The 15,551-nt window shown below is 41.1% G+C and overlaps 1 protein-coding gene across 2 annotated transcripts in view; it reads right to left on the bottom strand.

The window, feature by feature from the left end:
• Nucleotides 1–15,551, bottom strand: part of fstl5 (follistatin-like 5) — a 157,779-nt gene that overhangs the window by 19,689 nt on the left and 122,539 nt on the right. For both annotated transcript variants that reach the window (XM_030061750.1, XM_030061751.1), the window contains exons 10-12: nucleotides 15,008–15,142; nucleotides 725–751; nucleotides 375–493 (exon numbers count right to left, since the gene is read on the bottom strand). In XM_030061750.1, coding sequence (XP_029917610.1) covers nucleotides 375–493; nucleotides 725–751; nucleotides 15,008–15,142 — 281 coding nt within the window. The remainder of the gene's footprint in view (nucleotides 1–374; nucleotides 494–724; nucleotides 752–15,007; nucleotides 15,143–15,551) is intronic.

Below are 15,551 nucleotides of genomic sequence, written 5' to 3'. Positions count from 1 at the left end.
CAGGGTCACTCTCAGATTTTAATTTTGGCGAGTCTTGGACTCTATCACGCCGCACGAGCCTGGCCAGACTGGCCCTGACAAAATAAAACATGCTGGAAAAAAAAACTGTTGGACTCCAGCTGGTCTGGAGTCGTCAGGGGAGCCAGCGTTTCCACTCTTGAGCCCATTCACACAACAGGATAATCTACACCAACCATCAAATCCAAGGTCACCGCCCCTCCTCTCCCAGCCTCCTCCACCACCCCCCCATCCCAGATGCACCCCAGCGGACGAGATGGTCCAGTCGGAGTAAGAATGACCGCTAAATGGCCTCGAGTAGTGTGACCTAGCCTTCCATCACTGAGAGTGAATGTGTCTTTTTCCAGAAGACTCACCTCTAGAGCTAGCAGCTTCTCGCTGGGCTTAATGTGTCGCTGTATCTCACATGCCACTGGCTGAATGACTTTAATACCGTCTTCATAAAACACATAAAACATGTTGCCAATTCCGAGACCTAGGGGGAAAAAAACAGGCTTGTTACATTTCTGAAACAGGCTTTGACAACACAAAAACAACTGTAAAAGAAAAAAAAAAAAAAAAAGCCTACAGCACCGGTAGCTATATTAATAACATCATCATTTCACTATTCACAAACATCACACTTCAGCAGGCACACTACAAAAAAACTGTCAACTCAATTGGTTTAATGTATTCTATATTGTCTCAAAAGTGCTCCTTAACATACCTTCCTCTCGCCACAAAATGTTTGCCACTGTGAGAGAGAGAGAAAAAAAAGAGCACTGTTGAAAGTAAATGCAAGAATCAATAAAGTCCCTTTGTGAGGGCTAACAACCCAACACTAATGCTAACGCTGAGGCAAAGAGGAAAGCAAAACACATGAATGTTTTATGGAAACTGTCTCTCTGACACTCAGTGCAACAAACAATCAATAGAGCCCACTGCTTAGAAATAATTTGATACCAAACAGTGAAGAGTGGAGTGCATAGTTTGTGATTTTTAGTCAGTGGAGCCCAAGTAACTTATGCAAAGAATAATAAAATAAGTTGGGCAAAGTCCTAGGCATCAGGTAATCACCAATTGATAAGGGTTTTATGGATTAGCAGCAGGTAGCGCCTTAGATACCTATGAGCAGTCCACAGGTTTCAGGCTCAGATGACTATCATAAGTCATTAAGAGGGATTAGTGAGCTCGTTCTTCAGTAGTGAAACCAGTTTTGGCTCATGAAACTGAGGTAATTTCTCATTAAATTCACTTAGAGGTGACTAATGACATGGAATGTGAAATGAAAGCCACACAACGTCCTGAGTGCTTTAATGGGTGACCTAAAACACAGCCACTGCAGGGCTCTTGAATCGTCCACCAGGCACTCTGAGAGGAACGCCGCGCTGCTTTTAATGATATGCTGATTAAAAAAAACACAAAAGGAGCATTGCGATGAGTATGAAAACCTAGAGCCACAATGCAGATATGGAAGTTATTTTCCATGCAAATAACAGACCAAATTCTGCTATTCAACCATCCTTATCCACCACCACCCCATCCCCAGCACCAGCCCCACTATACCCCCCCTTTTAACTGTGACCTTCTCTCTCATTGTTCATCTGTCCCCAGTCTTCCTCTGCTTCCATTCCATCTTCCATTTTCAGGCATTTTCAGTCGGCAAACCAATCTCCACCCCAATTCACATCCGATTCTAATCTCGCTTCTATTGCAATGCTCATTCCCTCAGCCTCCGCCACGGTGGACAGAGACGGAAGGGAAGAAAAGAGAGACAAAGACAACTAGACACCACAGCGCCGTTAGTCAGCCTTAATCTTTCAAAAGTGCTTTGTCAAGTGTTTCCCTGTGCACTCTTGCATACCTTTTACCTCATTAAAAAGTTACACAAGAGGAGTGGTTTAGATAGAGGGATAACAGAGTGGATAGCAAGGACAAAAAAACAGAAATAAAAAAAACAATACACTTTATTTGAAATGTGCCAAAAATGGAAAATGGAGAAAATGGAAAAGAGGAGTTGTGAGATGAGATCTTGTGCGCTCCGGTCTTTTCCAATAGCCCACAGTATTGATGCTATTCATCACTTGGCAGAAAGACTGCGGCTGTTCTGTGCATACGAGGGGCCCATACATCAACTTCGTCATCCATATAACAAAACAAGCTGTGTGCCACTTTAGGCAGTGAGTTCACTCTCTCTGGCCATAATAACTGTGTTTCCAATGGGCTCCAAACATTGAGAGTGCCACATTCACCGGCCAGCCCAGGCACTGCAGTTCCTCCCCTTCAGCAAGGTTACATATACTCAATTTGTTCACAAAAGCACACTGCTGCGACTGTGGGCCAAACAGCCCTCGGTGGTGACCACAGTGGCGTGATGAAGACAGGAACTGTATAATATAAGTTGACTCAGGCCGAGCATCTAATTGGGTCACAGCAAATGCAAATTCAAAATGGAACTCAGAGTGACTGCTTTGGGTGTTCAGCTTTCTCCTGCTCCGTCTGTGGGTTATCCACAGAGTTGCTTGGCAACACCAGCGTGTTCAGTACAGTATTTAACTTATGTTTTAATTACGGCTGCTATAGGGACACTTTACAGTTCACAGACTGTCTAACTGTTGCACACAGCTGAGTGCCCCCTGACAGCCATGGTCAATTATATTGGGGAAAAAAAAAATAGCAACAGTAATGGTACTAAAAGAGGCATTAGTGTGTTGTTACTCTTTCTTTCTTTTTCTGTCTTTCTTTCTTTCCTTCTTTCCTTCTTTCTTTCTTTCTTTCTTTCTTTCTTTCTTTCTTTCTTTCTTTCTTTCTTCCTAGCTCATCATGGATGCAGCAAAATGTTAGGGTGATGATGGATCACATGTGCAGGGCAGGTACACAACATATCCGGAACTGCAGCTGTGCCACTAAGATTTAGGATGCAGCAGTGCCCATTTACATCCAGGCCTGGATTAAGACTCCTCAAGGCCCCCTGCCTTGGCGCTTCACTAGACGCTGTACACGCGGATACGGATCATTTTTCAGCACCACTAGTGGATTCAATACTTCACTTTTAATGTGGTTGTAGGGTTCTGAAAGTGTGCCTTTCTTTTTCTTCATTCTGCTTGTAACATGGGTAGATATATTTTGCTTTTTCTGATCATACCAGACAATACTCAATAGACTTTCTAGGAAAAAAAGAAAAAGAAAAAAACACCAACAACAGCGAGAACTAATAGAATTAAAATCCTAAAATCCTAATCTAAGAATTCAACAACTGATGGTATTTTGATGCCCATCAATACCTTAAAGCCGTACTATGTAGGATTTTATTAAGATTTTTTTTTTTTAATTATCTCATTCTATCACTTACATCACTCATTCACATGACTGGCAGTCTATAAAAATACCTGTGACTGCCGAGTCTCACCCGTTATGTCTCCTGTGCCTGTATCTGTTTCATGAGCAACATTTCCGGGCAGGTACATTTTTCTGTCCACCTTGGAATTTCCTTCTTCACATTTTTTTTTTTTAATGATCAAATGTTATGTATGTGTTTGATTATGCCATGTACATACTTTAAATTCTCTTTAAATCTTAAAAATCCTTTTGTTTCACCACCATACACTATGAATGTCACCACTGTGTTTTACATTTACAAAGAGCAGAGGCTGGGGAACTTGCAGTCACAGCTTTCCCGCCAGGCATGACAAGCGAAACTTTGCCTTTTTGGAAGTGTGTAGATCTTGAATGAAGCATTGCTAGTGTACTGTGGGTGTAGCTGCGTAGTGTGTTATGCAGAGAAGGGAGACTGTGCAGCGACGAAAATGCAGTGAAGCAAGTGTGATGTAGGGTTAGCCTGCTTTCTGCTGAATACATACAACTAAATGACAAGTTATAGCTACTTCGCTTAACAAGCTGATGTTTACTATAGTCAGTGTGCAAGTCAAGCTATCTATCCATATTCATTTCTGGTGTTTCATTTATCATCATTTTTATTATTATGTTGTGTAACATTTTCTGCAAACCCACATGGCATGAGAAAACCTCTATTGTTGTTTTGCCCAGCTAATCCCCGTGGAGGCATGTCCATCACACTGCTGATGGTAGGGTGCAGCGAGGCGGCGACAATTTGAATGAGCACACAGACAGTACAGCTTGCAGAGTAAAATCTTGTATTGTATTCCATTTGGGAGAGACTAGTAGATTTTGGTGGATTTAATAAAAGGCCAACAAACCATAATGTAAATGTAAGCACTCCTTCTTTTCTGGATTTTGCATCTATTATTAGGGTGTAGAAACTCTACATATCCGGTGGCCACACATTTTACTGAGGCGAACCACTCGATCTCTTTTCTGCAATATGTGGGGATTGAGATGGTTCACTCACCGAGGTGGAGTGGTGACTTGGATCCTCTGCTGATGAGGCGAGAGGCAGCCTGGATTCACAGACTAAAGACCCTGACTCCTCTCGGCCTCGATATAGGATTTAACCTCAGACCCTTTCTATAGCATTGCTGTATTGTGGCTGTTCATGCTTGGACTGAATGTCTTTCGAAGGACGGTTTTGCATTTTTGTATATTTTTCAGTTGTTGTTCAAATTCATTTTAACGTTGTCTCAGCCTTCCCTCTTACTCTACTTACAGGCTTCGGAAATACATGTTTTTCAATTAAGGAATATTTCTTGATTGGTTTTTAAAAATTCTCTCTATTTTATTTGCTCTGTTATGCTTCATATACACATTTAATGGTATCTGAGGCCGTGTTTGCTTTCGTCTTTATCAGACCCTACTTGAGGTTTTTCATGTATTGACCCTGTCCTTGGAGTGTCTCTTGTCAATATTGAAAGACCCTTCTATGTTATCAAGGTTTATACTTGATTATCTTGATGTAGAACACTTTTCGTTTCCTACAGTACATATACCATGGAAGTGATGTGTTACTTTTATCCTTAAGAAGGCAATGTGTGCCGTCCCCAGCACAAATTCGGCAATATGTGGCGAAAAGTTGATGTTACCTAAAGAATAACTACTTTTGCACCAGAGTGTATGGCTTCCCTCTCCTCCTTCTTGGATTTTGAAACTGTAACTCAATAGCTTTAATAGTAACAGTAATAGGTATGTGGAAAGTCGTGAGGGGACATTTTGAAAATGGAAATATTTTAACTCTTCAAAATACTTAAGAATAGTCAATAAATGGTTGCTTGGACCTCCAATGTTAAAGTTAGTACTAATGAAAAACGAAATATTATTGTTCTGTTAACAGTTTTAATATCCGTCACTCAACTTTAGCGTCACTTAGTGATCAAGTAGGGCCCTGACAGATCAAGTGCTTTTGCAATCATCCTTTACCCACCAATTTTATAACTGCTCTTTTTGTGGTTGCTTTTAGCTGCTTCGCGCTGCATATTTGAGAGAGCTTGAAGATTGAGGGCTAACTTCAATAGAAATTCCCCAGCCATACTATTTAAAGTGAGGCCGAGTAAGGAAGCCTTCAAAAAAGGAATGACTGCACTAGAATTAGAGCTGGAAGCCTGTGGAGGACTGAAGAAGTATATCATCTCTTTAAGAGGGAAAGTATTCAAAGACTTAATCCTTGGAGAAAAATCCCTGAGAGTTTCAAAAGTACAAGTTACTGGAGAGATCTCGAAATATACATTGGAAAAAAAAAAAAAAAAACATTCTTACATTTGTGTCTCAAAAAAGCAATGAGAGATATTAAGAGATAAATAACTCAACATGAATGCAGGATGATTACAGAGTTTGCAGTTATTGTTTTTGTTTCTTCATACTATGTTGTTACTTTTTGCTTACTTTCAATGTAAAATTTATATAGTTCAAGGTGTCCAATGTTACCCCACAGGAGTTTATAGGTTGAGTAAATCGGTATCATCCTTTAAACCACTTCACACATACAAAAAACTCCCTGTTATAGCCTTGTTTTCATATGATGTTGTATAATTAATTACTCTTGTTAATTGAATTGTTCTGTTTTATGTGTTGCTCCTGCTGTACATCCTTGCTTCCCTACTATAAAACTACTCTTTAAGTTTTACTGCTGATTTAATCTTTTTTGTTTTATGCTCTCCTTCGTAAAGCCCCTTGAAACTGAATTCTGAGAAGTGATTCATTAACAAGAGTGCTTAGTATTATCATCATCATTATTATTATTATTTTAATAAAATCTTTCACAGATATTTCAAGAAGGCATTATTGAAAATATTCAAAGGACATTGTCATATTGCACTGATGGCTTATGGGCGTTTACACTTGCCACTGGATTTACATTATTCATTTCACAAAACCCTTAGCATGAAACTCAGTCGACAGGCAGTGGGCTGCTGACACTGTGGATAGCGTCTCTGCCTGGTTAGAGCTCCTTGTTGCTGACAGCGTGTCCAACGCTGTGTGAAAGCCCACTGTGATGGGAGGGACGCCTTCGACAGAAACACAGACGTATGTGGGCACAAGCTCATCATCCCTATTCAGAGCATGGAGTACAGTAAGCAGCAGACGGCGTCGAAGAGAGTGTGAGGGGAATACGGCATTGTGTAAACTACGAAACGGGCCACCGAGTCTCAGTCATGTACTATCAAAGCCCGGGAGTCTGCAAGTCTTTGTCCAAACACTCACTGCACAGGCTGGTTTCACTGATTAGATCCTCCTCTCTGGCTGAAGAGGTGTGGATCTGTGAAATCAGCTGGTGTGGTGTTTGATTGAAACTAAAACTTTGAGACTCGTGGGGTATGGAGGAAACATCATAGAAAAGAATAGGAATAACTGTGGTACAGGGCGTCAGCTGCAGTGGCTAGTCCATTAGCCTATCCCGCACCAGCGTCTTAACTAATGCTTTACGTATGGCTCATTCACTTCATTCACCGGTGCATGCACAAAGGAGTGAATATCAACTGTATTTCAATTGTACAGTAAGAGGAAATGATTCAATTATGTGGTAGAATGTGCTTTTTAAACATAGCTTTGAGAATGGCGGTGCAATAAATGGAATTTTTTATTGCTTTACAGCAGAAAATACATTGGATATATCTGCAGTGGGGTGGTAGGTTTATTGATTAGCGCCAATGTCTCAGTAATTACTTTGCCAGATTTCTGGCTTTGAAAACTCACTTCCCAGCCAGTGCTGAACAAAAGAAACTCCCTGTCCATTGAAATTTTAAGGCATTCTCAATCACTGGTAAAGTCAACAGTGTGGCCAACTCTTGCGAGACAAATCCCCAACGTCATCGTCAAGAACAAGCCCGGTACGAGCTCAGTAAGCGTGCTCTTGTATTCTGGTTTTAAACAAGACAGTGCTCTTCCACCGTTTCCTCTGTGATTTTATGCAGTGTAGCGGTGCTCTGGGCAATAATTCTATTTTTCCTCTCAGATCTGTCACAGTTTGGGTCTAAGTTATGACACAAATCGAGCCTCTGCTGCTATTTGATTCTGTCATAATCTTAAAATCATTGGTTGTATCATTTTTTTTAAGCTTTCGCCACAACTTTGTCTCCTAATATTTCATTTTAAATCTTTTATCTTATTTTTTGACCATAAGGACGTAGCAAGTTTTATTACTTACTGTATCTCTATATGCTTGTGAGCACTTTTAATATACTTTTTTTTTTTTTTTTTTTTGTGCACTTTGAGCTGCATTTTAGATCTGAAGTGCTACATAAATTATACATTATTTATTATTATTATTATTATTATTATTAGTAGTAGTAGTAGTAGTAGTAGGCGAACATAGGATTTTCAAGGCACCACATTTTAAAACAAGCCCCTTTAAAAAGCAAACTGGGACTCAAGCAACTCTGGGAAAAGGCAAACCCACTTCACCTCTCCTACATGGACTTAGCAACAGCAAAAGTCAAGGTCAAATACTATTTTACGGCCCTGTAATGCATAAGTGGAGCATGGATCTATAGGTCGTAGACAACACAGAATATAGAGTGGAGACTGGAGTAGTGCATGTAGTAGAGTGCAGACTGGAGTGTAAAGTAGATAGTGGGGGAGCATGTGGAGCATGAAGTAGAGCCTGATGTAGATGATGTAGAGACGCAATAACGTCGTGAGAGACTAAAGCAACAGCCTCCGCTCTCAGCCTCGCAGATCCTCTGACACTGCAGAAATAATTGGCACATTGTGAAGGGCAGATATTTATGCCAGTTTAGCAGCAGACTGTCAGAGATGGATGGTGCTCTGCCTGCTGGTGACAGACTCTGTTAAAGAGATCTCAGAATAGTGTCTGCTAAGGTTTCCCCCAAACAAAGAAGCGCTTGGCTAAATTTGAGAGAAAAACAATTCACTATGGCGCTGAGACGGTGAGGAGAAGGTTTTGACCTTGAAGCTCCTAAGTGGGAAATTCATCTAAAAGAGATCATTCATGCCTCATTCATTGTGTTTGTATTGTGTTTTTCACTTCATCTCTTGCTTAATAACTTATTCAGCCCTTTGACAACGGGCTTAGTCATTTATTCAGTGTTCTGGTGGGAGGCCTTTGGGTACAAGACTCAAAAACACGTGTGTGTCTTGTGAGCTACTTTTGTGTAAGTCCTCCAGGTTCAAACACAGGGGCACAATCAGGTAAGAGGTAAACAAGGTAAGGAAACTCTGCCACAACTGGTCTGGGGGGTATGCTCTCCACCTGGTAGTAAATTTTGAATGATCTTCACTTTACATACTGATTTCTGGTTACTTAGTTTTAAGTATATTTTGCAGCCATTATGGGTTTAAACAACCATAAACAAAACAGATAAAATGAATCAATAGATGTGGGAGCTGAGTACATCAACAAAACAAAAACAAGAAGACAACAATAAGATTTTAAAAAAGATAAAAATACACAAACAGACAGTTGGGACAATTATTAGTCATGCATGATGGACTGAATAGGTTTACATGTGTCAGACCATAAGCGCCTTGACAATACTGTGTCCGATCCACAGCCCAGTGCCTGAAGAAGACGACAAGGATGTGAAGGTAAACTTTGATCCTGCCTTAACTGAGCTGAGCCGGGCACACTGCAGGGCAGGAGACCCGAGGCCCTGCTGATGAAGAGGCCGAGTGCATCAACATGCTGCATTACCTGTCAGTGTCTAATGAGAGACTATAGGCTATTAAGAAAGAAGCTGAACCCGAACCAGACCAGTAACAGCCACACAGACGAAAATTAAGAGCTGCAGGAAAACTGTTATCATCGCCTAATCTTCTGTTAGGTTTTCATTTCCCAGTGTGTATAACAAGATCCATGAGAGTGGGCAGATTCGCTGCCAAGTTGGCTGTTAATTAGTCCCTGGACGTCCCGTCAAGTCATTCATTAAGAGCACTGCGGTTGCCTGGTGAGCGGGCTAGCTAACCCAGCGGTTCATGTTAGCTAACGCACCAACAAGATTGCAGCATTTAGTGCTACAAGACGTGACCTTGCCCAGCTGTGGTGTTAAGACTGTTTAACTTCTTGCACCCCATCCACCCCCTTTTTTAAGACCCACTTTAGTGCAGGACGGGGGTAAATAAAAGGTCACCAATAGATGCCACATACAAGCCATGCCACATTCATCATCTGAAAGCTGGTAACTTGAGGATTAATTTGAGATGCAGCTCAGAATGGTGTGTCAGGTTTTTCTAGTCATAAATCTTTAATAAACATTATTTTAGGTGCCTTTTCAAATTTGGAAAGTTTATAGTGTATATGGGTTTAGAACATTATTATCCAGTGATATGATGGTCACTCCCGTGCCTATTTATATCTCATATGTTGGTGCAGCAATATCTGGGTGCAAAATTTGACAATTTTTTACCACTCAAGAATGAATAAAAATGGCCAAAATCCATCAAAAATACATTAGGACACCAAGACACCTTGAGGAACACCACAGAAAAATTCACGCCTTGGTTTGGTGTGAAACTTTTGATATCTGGGGATTTCTCTAAGAATTGCATTTTTTGATGATTGAATGGTGAGTATTCTGTTCTGTAAATTGCTCAGAAACTCGCCTTTTTTAACATATATACCTGAAAAGCCATACATCCTCTGAATGCTCTCGGTCTCTAGTTTGTGGTCGTAAAGTTTCATGAGGCTGTCATCATGCTCGAGCTCACAATAGGTCATTTTAACCAGTGACATCAAATTTCAAAAAATGGTCTCACTATTATAAAATGGCTACTATGGAGGCTAACATTATCATATATGAATAAAATTGGGCTCATTGATTCCACATGAGTCTCACCGTTCCAGTCAAAACCTATTTATGTAACTCCAAGACTTTTTGGGTCCCAGTTTGCAGAAATACACCATTTCAGACCGGGCGAACATAACACATTTGGACTGCATGTAAAAACCTGCATGGTTTTTCCCCCAAACTGCACAAAACTAGCATAAGGTGGGCATGCCTGCGAAGGGGAAACCCGTGGGTGCCCACAGAACCGATTTTCATTCAGATATCTTGAGATGGGAAGTCAAGGGACCCCTTTGAAAATGACCATGCCAGTTTTTGAAGCAATATTTTGCCCCCTAACCCTCAACCTAGCATGACATTCTTGGTATCAATGTATTCCTCAGGTTATCCAGCTTTATATAATCCTAGCATCTTCACTCTAGCCTCCGAAAGACATTATGTTGGTCAAGCCGGTGTCCACAGTTGATTTAAGAGGTTAATATCTGTAATCAGTTCATATCACTAGAACATGCTGTACACAGTACCTGTTTCTCTGGAATAATGTTCCGCATTTACGTTATCATATAGTGCATGTGATCATTTCATATAATATCGTCCCTTATCTGGACCCATCCGAACAATCGACTGACTCTGTATGTGTTTGTCTTCTGATATCTGCAACCCATGACAAGAAACATACATCAAGTCTCGCTGCCATCTGACAGTTATTGCCTGGGGAGGAGTTCACCCATGCCTCCCTCTATAGTCAATACTGGTAAAAAGCTCTCAGATTGAAGTTAGGCCCAAGCGTCAGGTAGTGGTGAGGTTGACTGAGCATCGATGGGAACAAACGCAAGAGGTCATTGAGCGGCCACTGAAGCTCAGTACACAGTACGACAGTGAAAGGAGGCAAAAGAACAAATGAAGAAGAAACATGACTTCGAGAGGGCTGAACACTTGGTCAGTTGTGTCCTCCAATGGTTTGCAGCTGTGCCAATGAAAAGCATTTGCCAACACATAAGATAATTCGAATGAAAATTTCACAAAACTTGTAATTGGCAATATTTTTCCACATTAAAGTAATCAAATGAATACTGCAGACATTACCATCTGGTGCATGCATGCCTGAATACCTTGCTTGTCCGACACTGTTTTTTAATTCTTGTACTGTTACAAATAATAATAATAAGAGGTGCATCGACCCACTTGTTTTAAGCTCTGATCCAATTCCGTTCCCTGAATTTGGACACTGATATCGATACTGATACCTGAGCTCCTTTGCCTGATCATTATGATTACTAATATTTTTATAATTATTTGTAGTAGTGAAAATTGCTGTGGCAACTGATTTAATGTTTTGAAAAACTTGAAGAAATCAAGTGCATGGCATTTAATCATTCATCAATCCTTTGAACCCCAAAAGGTTGAAAAACAGGGCCCAAGTCGAAAAATTAAGTTACAAAAGGCAGCAGGAACAATAAAATAAAACCGAACAAATTAATTAACATGGCAGCACAAAACAAATACATACATAAACAAACAGAACAAGCATGCACCATGCATACACTCATGTAAATAAAATGACATAAAACATAGTAATATATATATATATGAAGTCAAGAAAGTGTCATATCAAGGAACATACTAAACTCAGTTAAAAGCTCCTATACCTGAGACACTGAAGTTGAAGTTGAGCTGTATAAAAATGAGTTTTGAGGTGAGGGATCTAGGGATGATAAGCAGCATCAGGCTGACAGATATAACAGGCTATACCTAGTTTAGGGTTTTAAAAGTTCAGAAATGTAACATGCAGCTAAACCTTGCAGCACTTTAAAAGTCGTATATAGGAAGATAGGAAGTCAGCGTAAGGATGCTAAAACTGGAGTGATTTGATCTCCTTTCTGTGGGATGTTTTGGGTTACCGCAGGAAGCAGTAAGAAATGGAGTAACACTGAGAGATAAATGTGAGTGTGACCTGTTCAGAAGCACTGGTGAGTATCGACTGCTTTTTTAAATTGCAGATTGGCTGCATTTGCCTTGGATGCCTGCGGTGGCTTTACGGATGCCGGTTATCTCAGCCTCAGGCTTTGTGCCGTTTCAGGGCAGACAGCTCATCAAGATGAGTAACAAGTGTTGGGGCAGGGACTTGACCAACTGATGGGACGGGAAGGCAGGATTAGTATTTCCCCTACATGGGCTTCACTACAAGAAGAAAATCAGCATATTTTTATCACACTTCAAAACATTTATCATCTTTTTGCTACTATGTGTGACAATGGATATGCTGTTAGGGGAAACCTGCCTGCCTATTCTGTCTGCTGCATTAGAGAGCAACTGGAAAGCACGGGCAGAGATTAATGGGCGCCTTGGAACAGAATCAGAGCTTTCCCAATTCTGTTCATTGTGAGAGTGTGTTACCTTGACCCATCAGCATTAAAGTTAAAATCCATTTATTTAATACAGTTTACAATCTACTTTCACTCTCACTTTACCAGTCATTTTGTCCCTGCAGTCTGTCATTTACTGCAGACTGCCCCGGTGTCCCCTTGTACTTTCACATCTCATCTCTCTCTTTCTCTCGCTCTCATACATGCACACACACACACACACACACACACACACACACACACTCACATATACACACATACAGAGCCACTCTGTAAAGCACTTTGTATCGAACCTGTTCGTTAAAAGCACTTTAGAAATAAATTTGACTTGACCTTTTGTGACTATTAAACTAATTACACGTGTAAAGATGAACAATCTGATAGCCCTCTTTCTCTCACTGATCCCAGGACTGTCTGTTTTCTGTGTGAACAAGAACAGGCTCATAGATTGCTATGGATACATGAATTTTTTCTGGCCTCGACAGAATTGGCCAACCTGGTTGTGACGGTGTAAACATGGGTATAGCTCACTGGATATATTCAACAGTGGACAACAAATAAAGAAATGAGAACAATCAATTAACATGTTCTTTGTTTATAATTGATATGTTTAAAACCTTATGCTCACTATCCTACTTGTCATTCCACAATTAGTTGCTCTTTAGACAAGCATCCTGTCATCCTGGGAAAAAAATAATGCTACTGTGCATAACCCAAACTGTGGACATTTTCACCTGCTGTACTGCACCTTTAGCTCATTGGTCAACAATGAGCTACATACAGCAGGTCTAAATGCTGAAAAAAAGCATAATGCACCATAAAACACTTATACAAAATAAGTTATTCCTGACTGGACAGTTTTGTCTTACGCTAATTGATTCTGGGCATCCCCTCTACCCCTCTGACCCACTGCATCTCTCCCTCCTCTGTGTTCAGACATCTAATTAAAGAACCCAGCCCACAGTGCGAGAGATATCCATCTTAATAACTCATTTAGAGTGTGGGGCCATTTCAACAGTCCTAATTATTTTCTTGAAACTACTGACAATATCTTTAAAAAAAAAAAAAAAAAAAAAAAAAAAGCAGGCAGATTACTCCACTAATATTGAGATATGGTCATAAAATGAAGATAAAATGATAATCTCTCCTATAATGCGAGATTTTTTTTTTTACCACACTGCCAGAATTTTTTCACTTTTCCAAAGGAAAAAATACGATTTCAAGACTCTCCGGTAGACTAAATGACTTGTCAGGATGGATACGTTGGGGAATGCAGGTGAAGGTCTCAGCTGAGAACAGTGGAGGGCTGCTGGCGGTGTGAGCAGATAGTCCACATTAGCCTCAGGCCTGAAGAGACAGCCGACCCAGGCAGCGCAGATTGAGTCAGCTTCCATTAGTTCACATAACGAGTTCCTGAATAAAGCCGACCGTCTAATAAGAAAACTGGAGTGGGTCAAAAATGCAGTCAGATATTCAGGCCAGACAACTACAGTGTAGTATCTGTTTTTTATTTCCCTCCTAACGTGGCGGTCAAGCCACATTTGGCCATCTGCCCTGACTTCCCTTTGAACTCCTGTCCTGTGGGGTTGCATGCCCAAAATGGCCTGCAATATCCAGCTCCTGGCGCAATTTCTCCCTGCAGCAGAGCTTCAAAAGCTTCAAAGCACACGACTGACTTCTGACCTCAGAAAGCGTGATCCTCTGATGCGTGACTAGCTGGGTGGAGGATGTGTTGGTGCCGATGGGATGACATGTAAACCCGCTGACACCGGTGCGGGAGGGGGGCAGTGCACGTGCCCTGTGTGACTCGACTGCAACGTTGTGCTGTGCGGGTTGTTTAAGCACCATAATTACCCACAAAAAGTACCGCACACTAACAATCAGTCTCGAATCCAAAAAACAGATCCTGACATTTCCGAAAAGGCCAACGTTAATTACAGTGTGACAGCGTATTTGCGGTGAGAGTACAGGAAGAGATTGTTTGTGACCTCCTGATTCTGAGGGAGAAGGTTACTTGTGCCACCACCCTGATGTTACACAGTTACATCAATTCAATCAATGACTATTCCTCCAAATAATGACTGGCATGGAATATAATGTGGAGAGGAAGCTTTAAATGACACAGTGACATGGCAGAGATGGTGTACGCCACGACTAAAGAAGATGGAAGGTAAAATACAAAGTATGACAGATGAGTGAGACTGTCAGAGCTATTTCACTGACGCAAAACAAGACTTTTAAAATGCCATGATGTGTAGGGGAAGGTGTACGCATATGATTGGTTATGTTTCCAAAGCAGGAGACAAGGGAAAATATAGATGGCATCAACATTATCTCCCTAGCAAGGGCTCTATTATTGCATCACAGGATATAAACTATTAAGAAGCGGTTGGATAAATTATTAAGAGCTCCATTCGCATGGCTCCATTATCCCTTGAAAAAAAAAAAAGAGAGAGAGAGAGTAGAGGGAACAAGATCATAAGTTATACATACGAGTTTTGCGCGCCGAGTCTTCCACAAAAAGTGAAGAGATGTCCTCATCCACGCCGGCGTCGTTTTTGGCGATGCAGGTGTACGCGCCGGTGTCCTCAAAGTGCACGTTGCTGATGTGCACCTCACTTCCATTAGCTGAAGGGAACAACAGAGGGAACACACACACACACAAAGACAGTTTGCCTTCCAGAACGAGATAAAAGGCGACTTCTGTGCTACCATCCTCTGACAAAAGTACACTGTTACATAATAGTCCTCTAATGGGATAGGAGAGGCGAGTGAGTGATCTGAATTGGATTGGGTGGGAATTCAAAATAGAAGAAGTCAGAAGTTCAAAGTGGGCATGTGGAGGAGGTCTGCCGCCTGCTGTGAAGCTCTGTGAGCGCTGGGACAGCTGCTTGTCTGCTGAAATATTTTTGTCTGATGTCGCCGTGATGTTGCCCAGGGATTTACATGCCACTGTCATTTATGAAGAAGCATTCGTATTTACTTTTTACTTTCTTGTGCTGACTGTGAATAACTCCATAACTTTGACTTCGCTTTG

Source organism: Myripristis murdjan, chromosome 10 (assembly GCF_902150065.1).
Source record: "Myripristis murdjan chromosome 10, fMyrMur1.1, whole genome shotgun sequence".
Lineage (NCBI taxonomy): Eukaryota > Metazoa > Chordata > Actinopteri > Holocentriformes > Holocentridae > Myripristis > Myripristis murdjan.
The sequence above is the reverse complement of the archived record's forward strand: the minus strand, read 5'-3'. Positions and strand labels throughout refer to the sequence as shown.